The sequence below is a fragment of the Trichosurus vulpecula genome, chromosome 5 (assembly GCF_011100635.1).
Source record: "Trichosurus vulpecula isolate mTriVul1 chromosome 5, mTriVul1.pri, whole genome shotgun sequence".
NCBI lineage: Eukaryota > Metazoa > Chordata > Mammalia > Diprotodontia > Phalangeridae > Trichosurus > Trichosurus vulpecula.
In genome coordinates, this window is record NC_050577.1 from 67,757,853 (window position 1) to 67,776,666 (window position 18,814).

The following is an 18,814-nucleotide window of genomic DNA, read 5'->3' on the forward strand; positions in this document are numbered from 1 at the left end:
CTGAATTCCAAGTTTTGCTAGGTGTTGTTATTGTCATCACTTTCTTTGATAGTATAATCAGCTGTTTCTTGTTCTTTGACCTACCAATCTTTAGAATTAAACTATTTAATCTCTAAGTTTGGATCCTTTCTCCAACACCTTTTACTGTTTATACATATCAGCAAAGGATGATATTTCTGTTTTCCTCCCTTTGTTTAGTGGAAACAAAGATTTCCAGGGAAATTCATTCCCTAGATTCTCATCCAAATTCATCTGAAGCTGTTTCCATCCCCAGTCCCCACATCTGTCTGCTTATATACCTTGCATTGTGCCCGCTGGATTCCAATTCATTGCCACCAACTTTATTTCATTGTTAGGCTGTCTCTCTTAGTCTTTCCCTGAGTACTCCACATCCATCACCATCAACATTCTAACATGATACAATTCTCAAACCCTTCCCTGCCCTTCTTTGCCACACTATTCAATAATCTCTCCACTTCTGGAGGTAATTATGCCAAATACATTGTGTGGCCCCTAGTAAGTGCCTTCCTTAATGCCTTCAACACCTGACTTACTGCTGTGATTCCTAAACTTTTTTTGCTCACAACACAGTGTTAAGGTTTTTGCTATGATGAACTAATAGTATACTATGGGAGCACTGAGAGACTCATACAAGTGTAAGTTCCATATAATCTGAAGCATACCTAGCTAAATATCATATACCCTTTAAGAACCACTAGCTTACTGTCTTCCTCATCCTCTACCTTCATCCTTAGAGATTTAAATAGACCTCTGATGACCATTTTGAGATCTCAATTCCTTAAGCTCTTAAGAATATCTATTTTAAGAAAAGTGCCCAGACCAGACAAGTCTTCACTCCTCTCTGGGCTCCGCTCTTGACTCTGGACACTTTCTCCATGATGACCCTCTACCAATCCCTTCTGCTTTTCTGTTCCTCACCCCTCCCCCCACCCTAAACACCTCTTGAGAGAGGTTAAATGACTTGTCCAGGGTCCCACAGGTAGTCAGTATTAGAGGCAGGACTTGAAGTCAGGGCTTCTTGACTACCAGTGCAACACCAAGTCTCAGCTAAAATCCCACCTTCTGCAAAAAGCCTTTCCTGATTCCCCTTAGTGGCAGTGCCTGCCTCTTGAGATTATATAAAATTTATTTTTTATACAAGCTGCTTTTACATATTGTTCCTCCCATCAGACTCTGAACTCCTTGACAGCAGGGCCTGTTTCTACTTTTCTTTACATCCCCAGTATTTAGCATAGTACTTGGCATATAGTCTGTACATAAAAAAATGCTTGTTGACGAGAAACAGCTCAACCTCCAAGTTAATTATCTCTGAAACCTCCTATACTCACTCACTCACACATCTCCATCAATCTCACTCCTCTGAAATCTGTTCTTCACCCTTAACATGACCCCAAGTCCCCTGATTCCTCTGCTATAAGTTGCCTGCTGAGGAGACAAGTCAACTAACCAACCTCTTCTAATATAAATTAGGGAATAAAACACAAGCAGACAACATGAGTTTTTGTGAGAATATATTTGCTACCTCAAAGTATTATACAGACTTGAACAGAATCTTGATTCTGGGAGCAGCCACTATAATACAGACTTGCCCAAGTCTGAATCCTTCACCCATATGACAACCATACCCTACCCTGTGGATCTCAAACCTAGAGAAACCCAACCACCTGTTTTCATTATTCCAATTCCATAGGAGAGGACAACTACTGCAGGAAGGAAACGTATACAATCTTACCTCAATCAGGTGCTGCTGAGTAACAGTTATTTCAGTCAATTTTATTGCATCTTGATCACATTCCCCAGAATGTATTCAAAACTTCTTCCCTATTCTGTACCCACCTGCCACTCATTTACCTCAGAAAATAATTTGATCTCTTACTTAACTCAGAAAATTAAGGTCATCCATTCATAATTCTTTTGTTGCTCTTCTACTAGAAGGACTCCTTGGGGCTTCTCCACGATGCCATCAGCCATGTAACTCATAGCTCATCAGTACCCTTTGCCTCTCCGATTGGAGGGTGGATTAATAAGCTCCTCCCAAACTTTCCCTTAAAGAGTGCACCCAGGCCTGCCATCTCTTCGCTTTCTGCCTGGATGCACTCTTCAGGCTTTCCCATCACACCTGGTGTCAGGTACCTTTCTTCTTCCTAGCCCTTCATCTCCCTTTTGTGTACTGTCTTCAAACACAAATCTAATGAAATCAAACACAAATTTTCATGTTTGCATCCCCAATGCTTAGCACATAGCAGATGCTTAATGATTACTGACTTATTCAATAAGCAAGGTTGTCAATTACTTCCAAAATGCAGTGGCTTCATTTCAGTCTTTATGCTCCTTGATCTTTCCTCATCCTAAACCACTCAATACCTCTTCGACCTCCTGGATAATCTCAATTTGCCTGTGTCTCTCCTGGTTTACTTCCTATCCCTCTGATGGCTCCTTTCTCATCTTTGTGGATGGTTCTTCTTACTTCTTTTGTCCCCTTAAATTTGTACATCCCCCCAAGGCTCAGTTCCCCAATCTCTAATCACTCCCCTCTGGCATTTTCAATCTCATCTATTCCCACGGTTTTAGTCATCATTTCTATGCAGACAGCAAACAAATTTCTTTGTCCAGCTTTAATATACCTCAGATACTTATTAGCTGTGTGACCTTGGACAAGTCACTTAACGTCTCTTTGCCCTAGTTTCCTCATGGGTAAATGGGATAATAATAGCATCTACCTTCAAAAGGCTACTGTAAGGATCAAATGAGACAATGTTTATAAAGCACTTAGCACAGCGCCCAGTGCACAGCAGTTGCTATGTAAACACTAGCTACAATCATGGCTGCTGTTGTTCCGTTTCCATCTTACTTTCCAGCTCCCTGCTAAAATTCTTTATTTGACTGTCAAATCTTCTGACTTCCACATTTCTACTGGCCACATCATAATCCATCTTTAGTCACTCAGGATTGAAACCTGGGAGTCATTTGCTTCTTTCTTCTCTCATATCTTACAATAAGTTGACAACTTCCAATTAGTTCCCAAGTTATCAAATTCCTTTTTTTTTTAAAGACTGATTCTCCTTATCTTGCCCAGACTGGAAATGTAGGCACTACTAATGAGCACAATCCCACTCTGATGGCAACAGGAGCTTTGATGTGTCCCATTTTCCAATCTGGGCCAGTTCACCCTTCCTTAGTCAAGCAAACTGGTGTATGTGTGTGGGGGGATCAGGAGGATCCTGCCCCTGTTTCTAGAGGTTCAGCAAATTAATAACAAACAGTGTAGAAATCCTAGAAGCCTAAGCTCCTGAAGCTCAAACGTCTGACCTCAAGAATCTATGCCTTCCTTCTAACCAATAATAACTTAATTCAGACATCCCTTGTGCATTTTCAAAGCCTTCTTTTTAGTTTTTCTTGAAATATTAAGAAACGATATGACTTTGCTCTAAAAAGCTCTTTCCAAACTCCTAGGAAACACCCCTTAGAAAGGTAGGTGACAAGTCTAGAACAAAGAGGCTTTTCTTAGGAACATGGATTAAGGGTTGTACCCAACCTTGTAACAAAAAAGAACTTGAGTCTTGTTTGCATTATGGTCTTCCCACAAACTAGAATAGACTGGGAATAGGATCCATCCTTCTCCGTGGAGAAAGAATTAAGATATCTATTAGGGAGGGAATAGGTTTCTTCATTTACTCCAGGAGTGAAGGAATGAGATTGCTACTCATTAATTCTGGAATGTTAACCCAAATGGTATTTTTACATATTGTGATTTCCTGTTCAAGATTACTATAAAAGTTATCTGAAATCATCTTGAGAGATAATCATGTTAGAAAGCATGTGGAACTGTCAGTTTGGACATCTCTCTCAAATCTAGAAATATTTGGATAGCAAATTAATGTGAAATTAAATAAAATTATTTCTGGCAGACTTGAGCCTAAAAACACAGAATGCAGTATAGTATTAAAATTTTTTCTTTGATACCCTAGACTACTAAATATTCTCTAGGCCCACAGTTTTACACTTTCCAATTATCCCTTCATGCCTATGACAAAACCATCCTATTAACCTGCTAGTGTACAAATACAATCCTGTCATATCCTTACTCAGAAACTTTTATACCTCCACAGCAGATTAAAAGTTCCTTCAAATCAATGGCTATAGCACTTCTTATCTTTTGCACATCCAATACCTAGCACAGAGCCTTACATATAGTTGTTGGTGAGAACAAATAAATGTGTTAGCTGTGCAAGTCATAAGTAGTTAAGATCCATGTAACAATTAAGTTTTAAATATAATACTAGTAGTGCTAAGTCTCAAATAGGTAGTTACAGGATTTAGAAAAGAGGAGTATGTCTGCACAAACACTCCATTTCTCCCAGCTGCTCTGCTTGCTTTCAACTCCAGGAACCTCATGCTGCTCCCAGAAGAGGCTCATCACCATGGAGACTGTTTCAACACCACAGTATCCTAGGTTGCCTCTCTCCTCTGACTGAAGTACTGGAGGGAAGAGCAAAAGACTCCTCCCAAAGCTTCTCTTTACATGGACCTCAGAATTTTCTGGCCATCTTTCCCTTTCTTCCCAGCTTCTCTGCTCAGTTTTGATTCCACATACATCATGCCCCCATATCCAGTGTCCTCTGGTGCTCCATCTCCTTTCTCCTCTCAGCTTCCTTTTGTGTACTGTCTTCCTTCATTACACTGGAAGCTCCTTGAGAGGTGGGGCTGTTTTCTCGCTGATTTCTATCTCGGGTGCTTAGCACACTGCCTGGCACACAGTAGGTGTTTAATAATGTTTACTGACTAGTAAGCATGTGACTGTTCACAACAAATGTTTGTTAATTTTAAATGATAGAAGGGCATTTTTCAAAACTTTTCACAGTTTTATTACTTGTGGAACAAAAAGTATTTGATGATACCAATTTGAGGGGGAAAGGTACTGTATAAAAATATTATATAAAAAGATAACACTATAGAAAGATAGGTTCATTTTCTCAGTGGACTGGAATATCACAAACTGCCCAAGTAAAAGTAACCTAAACAAAATTATCAGTAGTTTCAGTATTTAAATAATTAAGAGATGAAAAATAGTGACCTTGAAGTTAAACTATTTCCTTTATACTGCTTTTTCTCCCAAAAAGTCCAATTAAAATCCAGAGCTCCCAACTAAAGTATTTTTATTAAGTTTGTTACAATACCCTAATCCAAAAGTAATTATCAATTCCTTTTTCCTTTGATAGACTGTTACTACTATTTTCTTTTCTTCAAAACTACATTTGAAAGCTGCTTCCTGAAGCAACAAAATCTTGTCCAGTACGGGAGAAAAGAGACTTTTGATATGTATATATCAGGTATAACGTCCTCACCTTGAGATTGGGTTTTGACAGTAATTTCAACAGCTCTCGGATCTCACTGTTCAACTGCTTGTTCTGCAGCTCTTCAGCCAGCTGTAGGGGAGATTGAATTGACACCAAGAACATTAACAAGGACACTTTTACTGAGGGTGTGAAAACTCAGAATCTATCTCGTTCAAGGTTATTACTTTACAATGTGTTTAAACAGAAGCCAGCATGAAGAAAAACAGACTATCAATCACTGCTCTTCTTTTCAGGTCCTCAGCAGATCAGTTTAAGGCAAGCTGTTAAGTTCAGTTTCAGTCCAGTAATCATATCTGGCAGTAATGCAGCCAGATCACATACTGATTTACTGCAATGAAGGCAAATCCCAGTACTTTATTTAAGGGAATGGTCCTGCGCTTGCAGACAAAGGACTACTTGTAAAAAGGGCTGGATCAAACTTTGACACTGTCTATTAAAAAACAGCTTCTGAACGAGGTGGTGAAAACTACACCGCTTCCAAAAACCGACAGAAGCAGTGCTGTTTAGGACCGGGGTAAGGAAGGACTATGCTAATTAAGTACCTAAAATTTGTGGTTTAAATAAAAAGAATCCCAGCCTGGAGTTTAAACCCACCTCAGGATCTATTCTTTAAGAATTTTTGTATAACTAAGTCATATACAAATTTATTCTTCCAGATATTTTACTTCTGCAAGATGTTGCAAGATGATGATTTTTTTAAAAAGCAAATTCAGCAATTTTAATCCAGAAAGATTCTAGCATTAAGTAATATGTGTGAATAGTGTATGTGTGTATAATATATAGTAGATACCATATTATAGACGCTATTTTAGTAACAAATGCTCCTTAAAATAGAAACAAATTTCCAATCTAGTGCTAATTTCTTTTAAGGTAAAACTATCTTTAAACATGCACCATCCTTCCTAAACATTAATAGGAAAAGATGAAATATCTTTGAACAGAAATATATCATTTAAAAGAAATTTAGATATTATAAATAGAACTCACTTTTTCAAGATAACATAAATTTTTCTTGATTAATTATTTTTAAAAATTACTACTTAAACTATGAAAACACAGAGGTTCAATATAGTCTTTACTTGAGTTTTAACCATACTTCTACCCTCCATTTCCTTCCAGCCTTATCTTACATTACTCCCTTCCAATAAAAACTACTGTTCCAATAAAAATAAATAATCCCCTAAAACTGCTATTTGCACTTACCTCACATTCTAGAATATTCTTTTCCTCTCTTTTGGCAACTCAATTGTATCCTCCTGTATGAAGCCCTTACTGATTTCCCATAAGTAAAATTCTTCACCCTTAAACCCCACATAGCAGTACCATGTATGCTGAATTATAGTATTAATGTCTTATTCCACCAAAAACTTTAAAGTCTGAGCACGGGAACTATATCTAATTTAATTTTCTAACTTCTCCAACACCAAGAACATCCATACACTCTAAGGATTTAGTAAATGCTTACTGATGAATTCATTTCATGATATTTTGGTAGATTTTTATTGATAATTAATTACCTAGCACTCTATTTTACCACAAGTTTTGGAGTCTGTTGTATATTAAAATGGCTTTTAAGCTAGGTTTCATATTGAGCCAACAGTACAACAGCCTTAAGATGCCTAAAGTTTCAAATTATATTGGAAAATAAACACAATATTTCCCAAATACATCAAATATGGAAATTTAAACATTTTGATTGCCTTTAAAAGATTAATGTCTAGAGTAGTGTTTTAGAAAGGTACAAGATGATGGGCTACAATATCTTTAATTCATTTTAATCTTATTCACAGTAATTCCAAAAAGGCTTTTTTTCCTGCAACGTTGTAAGACTTCATGATAGAAGTTTTAGGTTAGACAGGCACACAGGAGAAATCACTTGACTGCTGGCAAATAAACAAGTTCTCCATTAAATTATCGCCAACTCTACCGCCTGTAGATGAAAAATAGAAATGGGGAAATAGTTTGCAGCCAAACATTTTTGCTGTCTGAAAAACCATCATCTATATGGATTCTAACTACAATTACTGATTTATTTCCTATGCTATTACCTAAAATTTACAAACCTTTTCAAATATTCTAAATGTTTTTCTCTAATATACGTTTCAATTGAGCTCAACTACATGTCGACCTAATAAGAAAAAAAATTCTTGACCAAGAATAGCAAGCCACCTTTTATTCAATTAATCAAGTAAGCTAACACGCATCTACTGAGCATCTACTAAGTCCCAAGGACTGCACTAAGCTCTGGGGACAGAAATACACAAGGTGACACAGTCCCTAGCCTCAAGTAGCTTACATTTTACTGGAAGTATTTCTCTATCTAGACTAGTTTAGCATCATTCATAACTTACCCAGGTGTGTGCAGAATTTATCTAAATCCCTGAGGAAGGAGAAGAAATAGCACTTATAGTAACAGGAAATTAACTATTCCATCAATGCCTACCACTTTAGTTTTTGGTCATGAAGGAAATTTGGAAAGCTATAATATCCATAAATCACTACTGTGCTTTATAATGGGTAATCCTTTTTTACTTATTTTATATGCCTCATTTCTATAGTATTAGCCATCATTTTTCTTGCTCTGTCAGCAATATGGCCATCTCATTTGTCTTTAATTTTCTAAAGCATTCCTCTTGTCTATGACTTTCTCAAAATACTAATAGTTGACAGTTTCAACTTTCTCAAAATACTAATAGTTGACAGTTTCTTTTTCCCTATAGAGTTCCAACCCTATAAGTTATATTACGTAGTTACCAAAAGAGAACAAAAATGTATCTAGAAACTATGTTTTTAGAACAGAAAAGTGAATAAAAATCAAAGTAATATTAGCACAACATGCTCAGCGATGACAGGATCTTTGGAAACATTTGTAGATTCCTGTGATTTCAGCTCTGAGGATTACACTCATATGTTTGCACTAAGATGCTAACTTAAACTGTCTCTGCTAACAGACAGTTTTTTGGGAGACTTAGTACCAGTGATCTCAGCGAGGAGCACTTACATCATTTGCCAAAGCTGCTGCACCATGGAGGATGGGCTCAGGATTCTGTTTCTCATAGTAGTGTAACTTTTCATGAATCTATAAAACAATGAGAGAAATAAGTTTATTTGTTAGCAAATGGCACAAGACAATTAAATCTTTTTGCACAAACTAGTTTAGTGTTTTGAACAAAAGAAATGCCTTCATAGAAAAACAACATGGTAAATATGAAGATGTAATTTATCTTTAAATCCTGTAGAGTATTAAGAACATGAAATCAGGTGGAAAAAATGTTCAGGACATTAACCCACAGAAAAACTAATGCTTATGATTTTTTTTTAATTACTAAGGTCCATATTTCTAGCATGTTGTTTCAAGTATCCACAATATCTTATAAGGCTTTGGAGAACACAAGTCATAAATATCCAAAATTGATATTTTAAACCTATTAATTATTATTTATAAAGTGAAATAAAAACCTAGTATATATATTTTGACTGGACTTGGTATGCAACAGAAGTTCTCATTAAAACTGTTATTTTTTTAAATTGCAGTATTGATCATTTGAATACTAATTTTCCATGAAACAGCAATAATTTGGCCAAATTATTTTTCACTTATTTTTAGTTTTCTTGACTGTAAAAATGTGAAATATATTTTCCTAGAGTAATAAGATATAAAAATAACTAAGATTTAATAACACATGCTAAAATATAAAACATATACACATTATATATTTTAAGAATTATTTGTTTTTAAAAGTGCAAAATTCAAGACTGAAAACTCAAGAGAAAACTTTCCACTATTCAAGAAAATTTAAATATATTAATTATATGGCATTATATTAATTTCATTTATATTAATATATTATTTAATTATACATAGTATATGTAATAATTAGATATTAAATATAAATATTTAAATGAACATATACTAATTCTTTGCAAGTCAGTTATACAAACTCCCTTCAAATTTTAACAGAAGAAATTAACAAATGTATGATGACTTAAATGTCATATTTCACCTATTTGTGTTTTTTAAACATTTTCTGTTAATTATTTGCTATTAACCTTCATTTGTAGAAATTCAAAGAGAATCCTGTGTACTGTCTATGTAAATAACATTTCTAGCTTCACACCTCTTGTGTTTAGTTGGTAAATATGCCTTTTCAAGTCAGATAGGCTTCAATTGTACTTAAGAGGTCAAAAATAATTCTTTTAAAATATATACAAAATCAACATCACTTCTTTATTGATAAGAAACTACTGGGTATAAGAAAATCTTAATACTTTCTGGCAATAAGGAACATAAGCATAGCAAGGAAAAAAAAATGAAATCATGATGGCTTTACCAGAATGTGATAGACTACATTTGTTTTCCTTTCCTTTCCTTTTTTTTACACCAAAATAGTAGAAGCTAAACTTTATCTACATGAAAACGAGTTATAATATAAAAGACACAATAAAATGAAAATAGAAAGATTTGATGAGCTAAGATATCAAAGATCTAAGTTAAATGTAAAATCTAACTTAATTTTAAAAAATGAATGCTACATTATGAACTATACTCTGCTCAGATTAATCTAGTTTATTTCTAAACTTATTTGTCATTTGTTTGAATTTAAAAAAAAAGTTTACCTTTTATTACTAGCTGATTCTACTTTCTATTACCTAAACCTTTTGAACCCTATTAAGAGATACTGCTATTTTGAAATCCATTTTCACATTTTCTATGCTCCCAAAATGCTACTATGATTAAATCTCCTATATATTTCACTCATTGCAGTTTCTTTTAAAGGAGCTGCTTGGAATAAAAGATTAAAACAAGTGTTAAAAGTGCATCATAAATTATGGGAAGACTTTGAAATACTCTAAATTCTGATTATGTAAATTTGCCTTTGATAGAATTTGCAACAACAATAAAAAATCACGTAAGAATTGAAACATATAAAACACATAAAAATGTACTCAAATATATTATTCCACAGTACTGGTATACTATGAGGTAGTTGGTTGGTTCAGTAGTTAAAGCACTGTGCCTGAAGTCAGAAAGATGTGAGTTCAAATGCTACCTCAGATACTCTTAGTTGTATGGCCCTAGGCATATCACTTAATTTCTGCTGGTTAATCCAATGGAAGGAGAAGGAAATGGCAAAGCACTCCAGTATCTTTGCTAAGAAAACCCAATGTGGGGGCAGATAGGTGGTGCAATAAACAGAGCACTGGCCCTGGAGTCAGGAGGATCTGTCAAATTTGGCCTCAGACATTTGACACTTATGAGCTATGTGACCTTGGGCAAGTCACTTAACCCAATTGCCCTGCCTTCCATTATATCTCAGCTATATGATAGTTCTAGTCTTAAAATTTCTAAGTATTTCTGATACCCGATAATTGATTTGTATCTATAATCTGGCAGGAAAAATCATTGTGAATTCATACTATCTGTTCAGCAAATCTTGCTATTAAACAGCATATTAGAGTAAAGACCCAGCAATTATGGACTGGCTAAACCAGTACTGAAAATGGTGCAACTTTAATGGGAAATAAGAAATTTTGACAATGATAAAAAGAGATTTACGGAAAGATATATAGGATACAAAATAAAATAAGCAGAATTAGGAAAACAATATGTACAGTGACTACAGTGTAGTTGGGAAGAACAGTAAAATGAAAACCAAATACTGAGAAATTAAAATGACCAAGCATAGCTGCCACACACAACATATAAGGATGGAATGACATAACATGTGAAAAGAATTCTGTAAACATTAAAATCTAGCTATTATTGCCATAATATAACAAAAAGTAAAAGTTGGTTCTTAGCAGGCCAACAAAATTAATAAACAATTAGTTATCTTGGTTAAAATAAAAATCAAATTGACAAAATAAGAAATGAAGAAAGAGAAGTCATAACAAATAGGAAAAAAAGATCAGAACCTACTATACAGTTCTATGTGAGCAAGATGGAAAATCTAGAGGAACGTTACTTACCAAAGTATCAAGTACCCAAAATAAGAGAACATCAAAAGCAAACTCTCAACCCAATTTCAGAAAAGGAAACCAATATGGCTGTAAAAGAACTACCAAGTCCATCACTCTATCCACTGTGCCATCTAGCTGCCTACATCACTGAAACACACACACACACACACACACACACACAAATCAATTCCAAAATTTTCAAATACATCCTGGCAAACAGACTACAGGAATTCATCTAAGAAATCATTCATTACAACCAAGTTTACTTTTATGTCAGGGAAACAACGAACACCACCATATTAAAAATAGGTCCTAATACTGCATGATTCTCTCAGTAGAAACAGAAAAAAAAAATTGACAATGTAGCAAAAAAATCTACAAAGTATAGGCAGAGATATAAATCGAGTTGCAAATAGAATGTGTCTAAAACCATGAACTACTATCTGTAATATTGAAATTCTAGAGACATTTCCAATAACATAAAGGCTAAGGGGGGAAAATTGACATTGTCTCCACTGTTAATTCTAGCAATGCTCACTACAGAAACAAGAACTGAAAGTGCTTATTTCTTCTTCAGATAGTTCCTTTACAGCTAGTTCAAATTCTTTTTGAAGACTGGATTAAGATATTTAGTTATTATGGACAGTCTATATTCTTGCAGATAATCACATCATTTCTTTTTAGTTCCCAGTTTTGTTGGCATTTAATTGTGTAATAGGTTCTGATCATGATTTTTCTTTCTTCTGGGTTTGCTGTGATTTTATCTTGTTTATTTATTACTTTCTTCATTTGATTTTCCTCTCTATTCTTTTTAATCGGATTGATGAAATGTTTAGTTGTTAATCTCTTTAGGCAATCATCTTTCAGTCCCATCAAACAGTTCTATATTCTTCTTGGTTTCCAATTTATCCACATTACTAATTTTCAAGATTTCTTCTTTTGTGCTTCTTTTAGATTTATTTGTTGGATTCTCAATTTTTAATTTAAGAAATCAGTTCTTCCTATATTTTATTCATGTATATACATTGAGGATATAATTTTTCCTATAAAGACCACTACTGCAACATCTCAGAAATTTTGGTATGCCTTCTCATAAGAGTCATTGTATTTCTCATAGCTGTCATTTCCATAATTTGTTCTTGTTTGATCTCATGTGATCCTCACAACAACTCTGGGAGGTAGGTGCTATTATTATCCCCATTTTACAGTTGAGGAAACTGAAAGAAAGAGAGGTAAGTGACTTTCCCTGGGTCACACAGCTAGTATGTGTCCAAGGCAGGATACGAACTCAGGTCTTCCTGATTCTAAACCTAATATTCCATCCACTATGCTATCTAGCTGCCTCAAACACAAAGAAATATAGGTAAAATAAAAACTAAAGACAGCAATAAAAAAATCTATTTTAAAAAACTAGCAAACTAGAAAGGACATAAAGGATTTGAAGCTGTAGCAGCTCTATACCCTAGCAGAAGGAAAATATATATATGCACACACGTGTATGTATGGAGAGAGAGAGAGAGAGAGAGAGAAAGAGATAGATATAGATATATATATATATAATCTCCTTTTTACTGTTTACCTATCATCTCTATACTCATCCTCAGGTAGCATGGTATGCTGAATCTGGAGTCAGAATAACCGAATTCCAATCCTACTTCTGCTCTTTACCACTTGTATGACCTTGGTTTAAGCCACTTCATTTCTCTGTAAAATGAAGACAATGGACTGGATAACTCCCATGACACCTACCAAGTTTAAATTTCTGATTTTATGACGATTCCCCATCCCTATCCACAAGACCTCCCAACACCAACCTAGAATATAAATTTCTTGTATCTAGGGACTATTATCTTTGTAATCTGGGCCCCTAAAGCAACGCCTTGCAAACTGTAAGTAAGCAATTAATATTGAACTGAATTCTAGGTTTAAAATCCTATGATTCTAATGACCAGTACAGAGTCCCAATGTTTAATTTATAATGCCTTGTTATTTTGAGTACATTGAAAGCTATCAAGTTTCAAAATGATCAAAAAATTACAAGAATCTTTGCTCTAAAACATAAATAAATAAACCATAGATTACATTATGTGAAAGAAGGTAGACACTAGAGATCTGATATATGGCAATGGCAGACTCGATATAATTTAGCCACTGGATATCACCTTGATAAAACAAAGTGTGGAAATGCTGATTTGTCCAGTGTTTATATAATTTGGTAATCATACTCAGGTTCTACTGAATATATTATGGAGACTCTTCCACCTTCAAAATTCTATGTTTTAAACCAGGGCTGTCCAACCTTAGGTTTTCAGTGAAACAATGGATGATACATTTTGATTTGCCATTTTAGTGAGAGCTCTGTGGTAGCTCGGCTTTGTTTAGTAATTCTCAGATTTAGCACAAATTTAAACGAAGTTTCTCCCTAGAGTTAGAATAACCTCTAAATTCTTTCATCTAATTAATAATTAATTACAGCATATAGTTTAAAACAGGCTGTCCAAAACGCAGCCGCATGGCCCTCAGTGAGATTTGTGCTGCCCACCTACAAGCGTAGAAATTTACATAAATGCTTTAGTAAACAACAATAGCTGCATTGTCAGTTTCATTTGCTTGCTCTTCATTCAGGTCATGCCCCCTAAGCATGACCATTCTGGTGGACCTTATTCTGTTTTCCCTGGATACTACCTTACTTAATGATCAGAATCAGCTACGCTGGGCTCAATTATCACCTCTATGTAGATGATTCCAAGATCTATAAACATCCCTTGCTCTCTTCTGAGCTCTAGCCTCATATCACCAACTGCCTTTTAGGCACCTTGAACCGTATGGCCCCTAGGCATCTCAAACTGAACATGTCTAAAACAGAATCATTGTTTCTCAGCTTCTCTACTACAAGCACCCATGTGTGCTTTGGATTTGTTCAATTTCATTATCACTTTTGTTCGTCACTATTCACATTGTTCTTCTATTGCTTTAGCAATTTATAATAAAGACATTGTTACTTTGGACTGTCAATCAATCTAAAAGCATTTATCAAGCACCTTGGACAAATAAGTTACTGATCTAGGTAACAAAGATGAAAAGACAAAGAAACAATCTCTGTTCTCAGGGAGGTAACATCATACCAGAGGAAACAACATAATTAAAACAAAATAAACATAAGGTAGTTAAATACAAGAGAATTAATGAGAGAGGGCAACAATAGTTGGGGAGGGGGGCGGGGAGGGAGGAAAAAAGTCAACATAGAAGGTGGTGATGAAGGAAGAATATGAAAGATATTTGGGAATCTATGAGGTAGCAGTAAGGAGGAAGTACACCAAAGGCTAAATTAGTCCTGAGAGAGGAGTCCCATACGAATCTGGAAAGTAAGTTGGGGTCAAGTTGTGACAGGTTTTAAATGTCAGATGGGTCTGTATTATATTTTAAAAGCGATAGGGAGCCATTGGAGTATGTGGAGTACAGGAATGATATGGTCTGATGCATACTGAAGAAAAATTACTGGTGTAGCTAGGCAGAAAATGAATTGGAATGGACAGACTCGAGGCAAGAAGTCACCTCCAAAATCCAGGGGAGAGCTGAGGTCTAGTGGCTAGGTGAATAAAAAGATGGGATCAGATATGAGAGACATTACAGGTATAGAAATAGCAAGATGATTAGAGCAAATGTGGAGTCAAGAATGACACAAGTTACAAACCTAGGGGGACTAAAAGGACAGTTGTGCCTTCAACAAAATAGGGAAATTTGAAAGAGGGCTATATTTGGCGAGAAAGAAAACGTGTTCAGGGTTGGACATACTGAACTTGAGATGTATCTGGGAAATCCACACTGAAATATCTAATAAGCAAGCTAGTGATGTAGGACTGGAGTAAAGGAATGAGACAGGGACTGGATGGAAAGATCTAGGAGTCTACAAATTATTATCTGCAATTAAACCCATGAGAGTTGATGAGATCTACTAAGGAATAAGAGTAGAAAAGAAAGAAAACTGAGGCTTGGGAGACACCAACACATAGAGAAGCTTAACAAATAAATGTTGAGTTAAACTGTCAGCAATTTCAATACATGAGATCATAGTTACCTTGAAAATATTAAAATGCATATATTTAACTGATGAAAAATACATTAAAAGAAATTAATTTTTATCCTTAAAAACAGATGTCCCATTACTTCCTAACAGTACAATAATCACAACTAAAACATTTTTTAAAATAAGTTTTAATGATATTGTTTTATATCACTAGTTATCTCAAGCATCCTCTCCTTCTACCTTCTGAGCTATCCCATTATAACAAGTATTTTTTAGAGAGGAAAAAATGTTAGCACAATTGATCAATACATTCAAAAAGTCCAAAAACAAATGCAATGGGGAATGCTTGGGTACCTTTCACCTCCAGGAAGGGGTGGGATGAGGAAGTCTTCCCATATTTCTTCATTTGAGTCCTGTATGAGTTTTATATTTTTGTTACATTCATTTTTGATTTTTTGATGTATGGTTCTTTCCATTTACTATGTTGTAGTTATTGTGTATATTGTTTTCTTGGCTCTGTTTACTTCACTCTGCACCAGTTCATATAGACCTTTCCAAGCTTCTCTATATTATCATGCATACCATTTCTTACAGTATAGTAATATTCCATTACATTCATGTATCACAAAATTTGCTTAGCCATTCCCCAATATATGGGTTTCTACTTTGTTTCTAATTCTTGCTATCACAAAAAGTGTTGCTATAAATGTTTTGGAGTATATCAAGGCTTTCTTATTGAGGACATTCTTAGGCTAAAAGCCTAGTAATAAAGTCTCTGGTTCAAAAAACTTGAACATTTCAGTCACTTACATAATTCTGAATTGCTTTCAAAATGGTTGTACTATTTTCACAACTACATCAACAACGTATTAGTGTTTTAAAAAAATACGTATTAATGTGCCTATCCTTCCACAACTGATTCAACATTGACTGTTGCCATTTTTAGGGTCATTTTTGCCAATGTATAGGGCATGAGGTGAAACCTTTGCATTATTTTAATGTGCATTTCTCTTACTATTAGTGATTTGGAGCATTCTTTCATGTGGTTGTGAATATTTGCAGTTCTTCTTTTGAGAACTGTTTGTTCACATCACTTATCTATTGGGGAATTTATTTGCTTACAACTCTTAAAGTCAAATATCCTAAGTTGCTCCTACTATATAAAGTACTTTCACTTTTCAATTTTTAATCTCCCTTTCTTTATGCTTCTTTCACAGTAGTTTCCAAAAGTGAATTAATCTGTAAAGGTACTAAAAATGTTATTTATTTATATAGCAAGACTTGCCAATGGAACAGAAATTGTAATACTATGAATTACTAAGAAGTAGTGATTTTCATACAGATTTAAAAACATAATATAGTGTCATGATAGGATGTAAAGAATTCTGCTTTTCCTTTCCAAAGTAGATAATTTAGGATAGTAAACTAACAAATACTGAGTACTAACAATTTCAAAGAACATGGAACTAAAAGGAGAAAAATTTAAATGTTATCATTCTCTAACAATAACCTGAGTATAGTAGAAGCTTAAAAATACCCAAGGTTCTGCTAAAGTAAATAAAATAAAATACATTTATTGATTTTATATGCGTGTGTGGGTATGTGTGTGTGTGTGTATCTCAAACCCTTAGACAAATTTGCTACAAAGGTTTTTCCCTCTCTTTGACTACTTCCCTTCTTATCCTAGATGCATTAATTTTCAGTTTCAAGTAATCAGTTTTCTATTTTATCTTTTGTAATTGCCTCTATCTCTTGTTTGGATAAGAAAACACCTCTAATCATAGCTGTGAGAAGCATATGATCGGTTTCTCTTCTAATTTTTTAATAGTATGATTTTTAATATTAAGGTCACGTATCTGTTTGTAATGTATTATGGAATACGGTATAAGGTTTTGGTCTAAGCCTAATTTCTGCCAGAATGCTTTTCAATTTTCCCAGCAGTTTTTATCAAATAAGGAGTTTTTCCCTAGGTAATTACAACAGAAACATTCTTAAAGACACATTCTCTCTCTCTCTCTCTCTCTCTCTCTCTCTCTCTCTCTCTCTCTCTCTCTCTCTCTCTCTCTCTCTCTCTCTTTCTCGTGCATAGGACGTGTGTATTTAAAAATGACATCTGGTGTTTTACTTCTAAGTAAGATTGTATATAGAATATAGCTACATACCTTCTCTGGTCCTTACAGAGTTATCTGAAAACGTTTACCTTTGTAGGGAAAAATAGAATATTTATTTTTAATTCAATCTCCTTTTTAATAAGAAAAAAAAGCTTCTATTATCCAAGGTCACTTTTTAGTCAGTAACAAAAGACTTTGCTTATAGGAAGAAGGTCCTTAGGTGGTCAGAGGAAATTCAGACTGAAGCCAACAAATCATACTTGTTCCAAAATAAATTTTGCTTCCAACTTTTAAAGTCAAACATCCTAAGTTGCTACTGTATAAAGTATTTTCACTTTTCAATTTTCAATCTCACTTTCTTTATGCTTCTTTCATGGTAGTTTCCAAAAGTGAAATTAATCTATAAAGGTCCTAAAAATATGAATTTATTTATAGAGCAAAACTTGCCAATGGAACAGAAACTATAAAACTATGAATTACTGAGAAGTAGTAATTTTTCATACAGATTTAAAAACATAATATAGTGTCATGGTAGGATGTAAAGAATTCTGCTTTTCCTTCCCAAAGCAGAAAACTTAGGATAGTATGCTAAGGAATACTGAGCACTAATAATTTCAAAGAACATGGAGCTAAAAGGAGAAAAACTGAGATGTTATCACTCTCTAGCAATAACTTCAGTACAGTAACAGCTCAAAAATATCCTGAAGGTTCTGCTAAACTAAATCAAACACTTTTTAATTCTAAGGCTTTTTAAAAAAAAAAAAAAAGAGAGAGGAAGTTTATGACAAATTTTGTAGAGCCCAATAACAAGACAGCCAAATGGAGAATGGAAAGGGTGTGGTGGGAGATAAGAGGAAATGATGTTTTTGATCCACCCAAAACAATGAAATGTAGAATTGTCAATACATTTTTGATACATACTATATTCCCTATGCCATCACCTCCAGAAGACTCCATGTTCTTTGAAGATGAGGAATATTTCATTTTTCTCTTTGTATCCATAGCACTTAGCATGCTTTTTGCACATACTATAGCAGAAGCTATAGATGAATGCTGAATTCTGTTGTCAATGATGCCAATATAAGTGAACATAGTTACCTTGAAAGTATAGAAACATTACTCAGTCGAAAACACTTGCTGTGAGCTAGGCCCAATACTGGACACTTGAGGATACAAAGAAAGACCAAAAAAAAAATGGTCCCTACAAGAAACCCACATTCTAATAGGGAAAAACTATACCAACAATTATGTATATCCAGGGTAAAATGGTAGCAGTCTCAGAAGGAAGGCACTAGTATTAAAGAGGAATAAGAAAAGATTCTTGTAGAAAATGGAAT

At 34.5% G+C, this 18,814-nt stretch overlaps 1 protein-coding gene across 1 annotated transcript in view; it reads right to left on the reverse strand.

Annotated features, from left to right (window-relative positions):
* MPP7 (membrane palmitoylated protein 7) overlaps positions 1 to 18,814 on the reverse strand; it is a 255,931-nt gene that overhangs the window by 124,334 nt on the left and 112,783 nt on the right. The window contains exons 4-5 of the mRNA XM_036759638.1: positions 8,380 to 8,457; positions 5,367 to 5,447 (exon numbers count right to left, since the gene is read on the reverse strand). Coding sequence (XP_036615533.1) covers positions 5,367 to 5,447; positions 8,380 to 8,457 — 159 coding nt within the window. The remainder of the gene's footprint in view (positions 1 to 5,366; positions 5,448 to 8,379; positions 8,458 to 18,814) is intronic.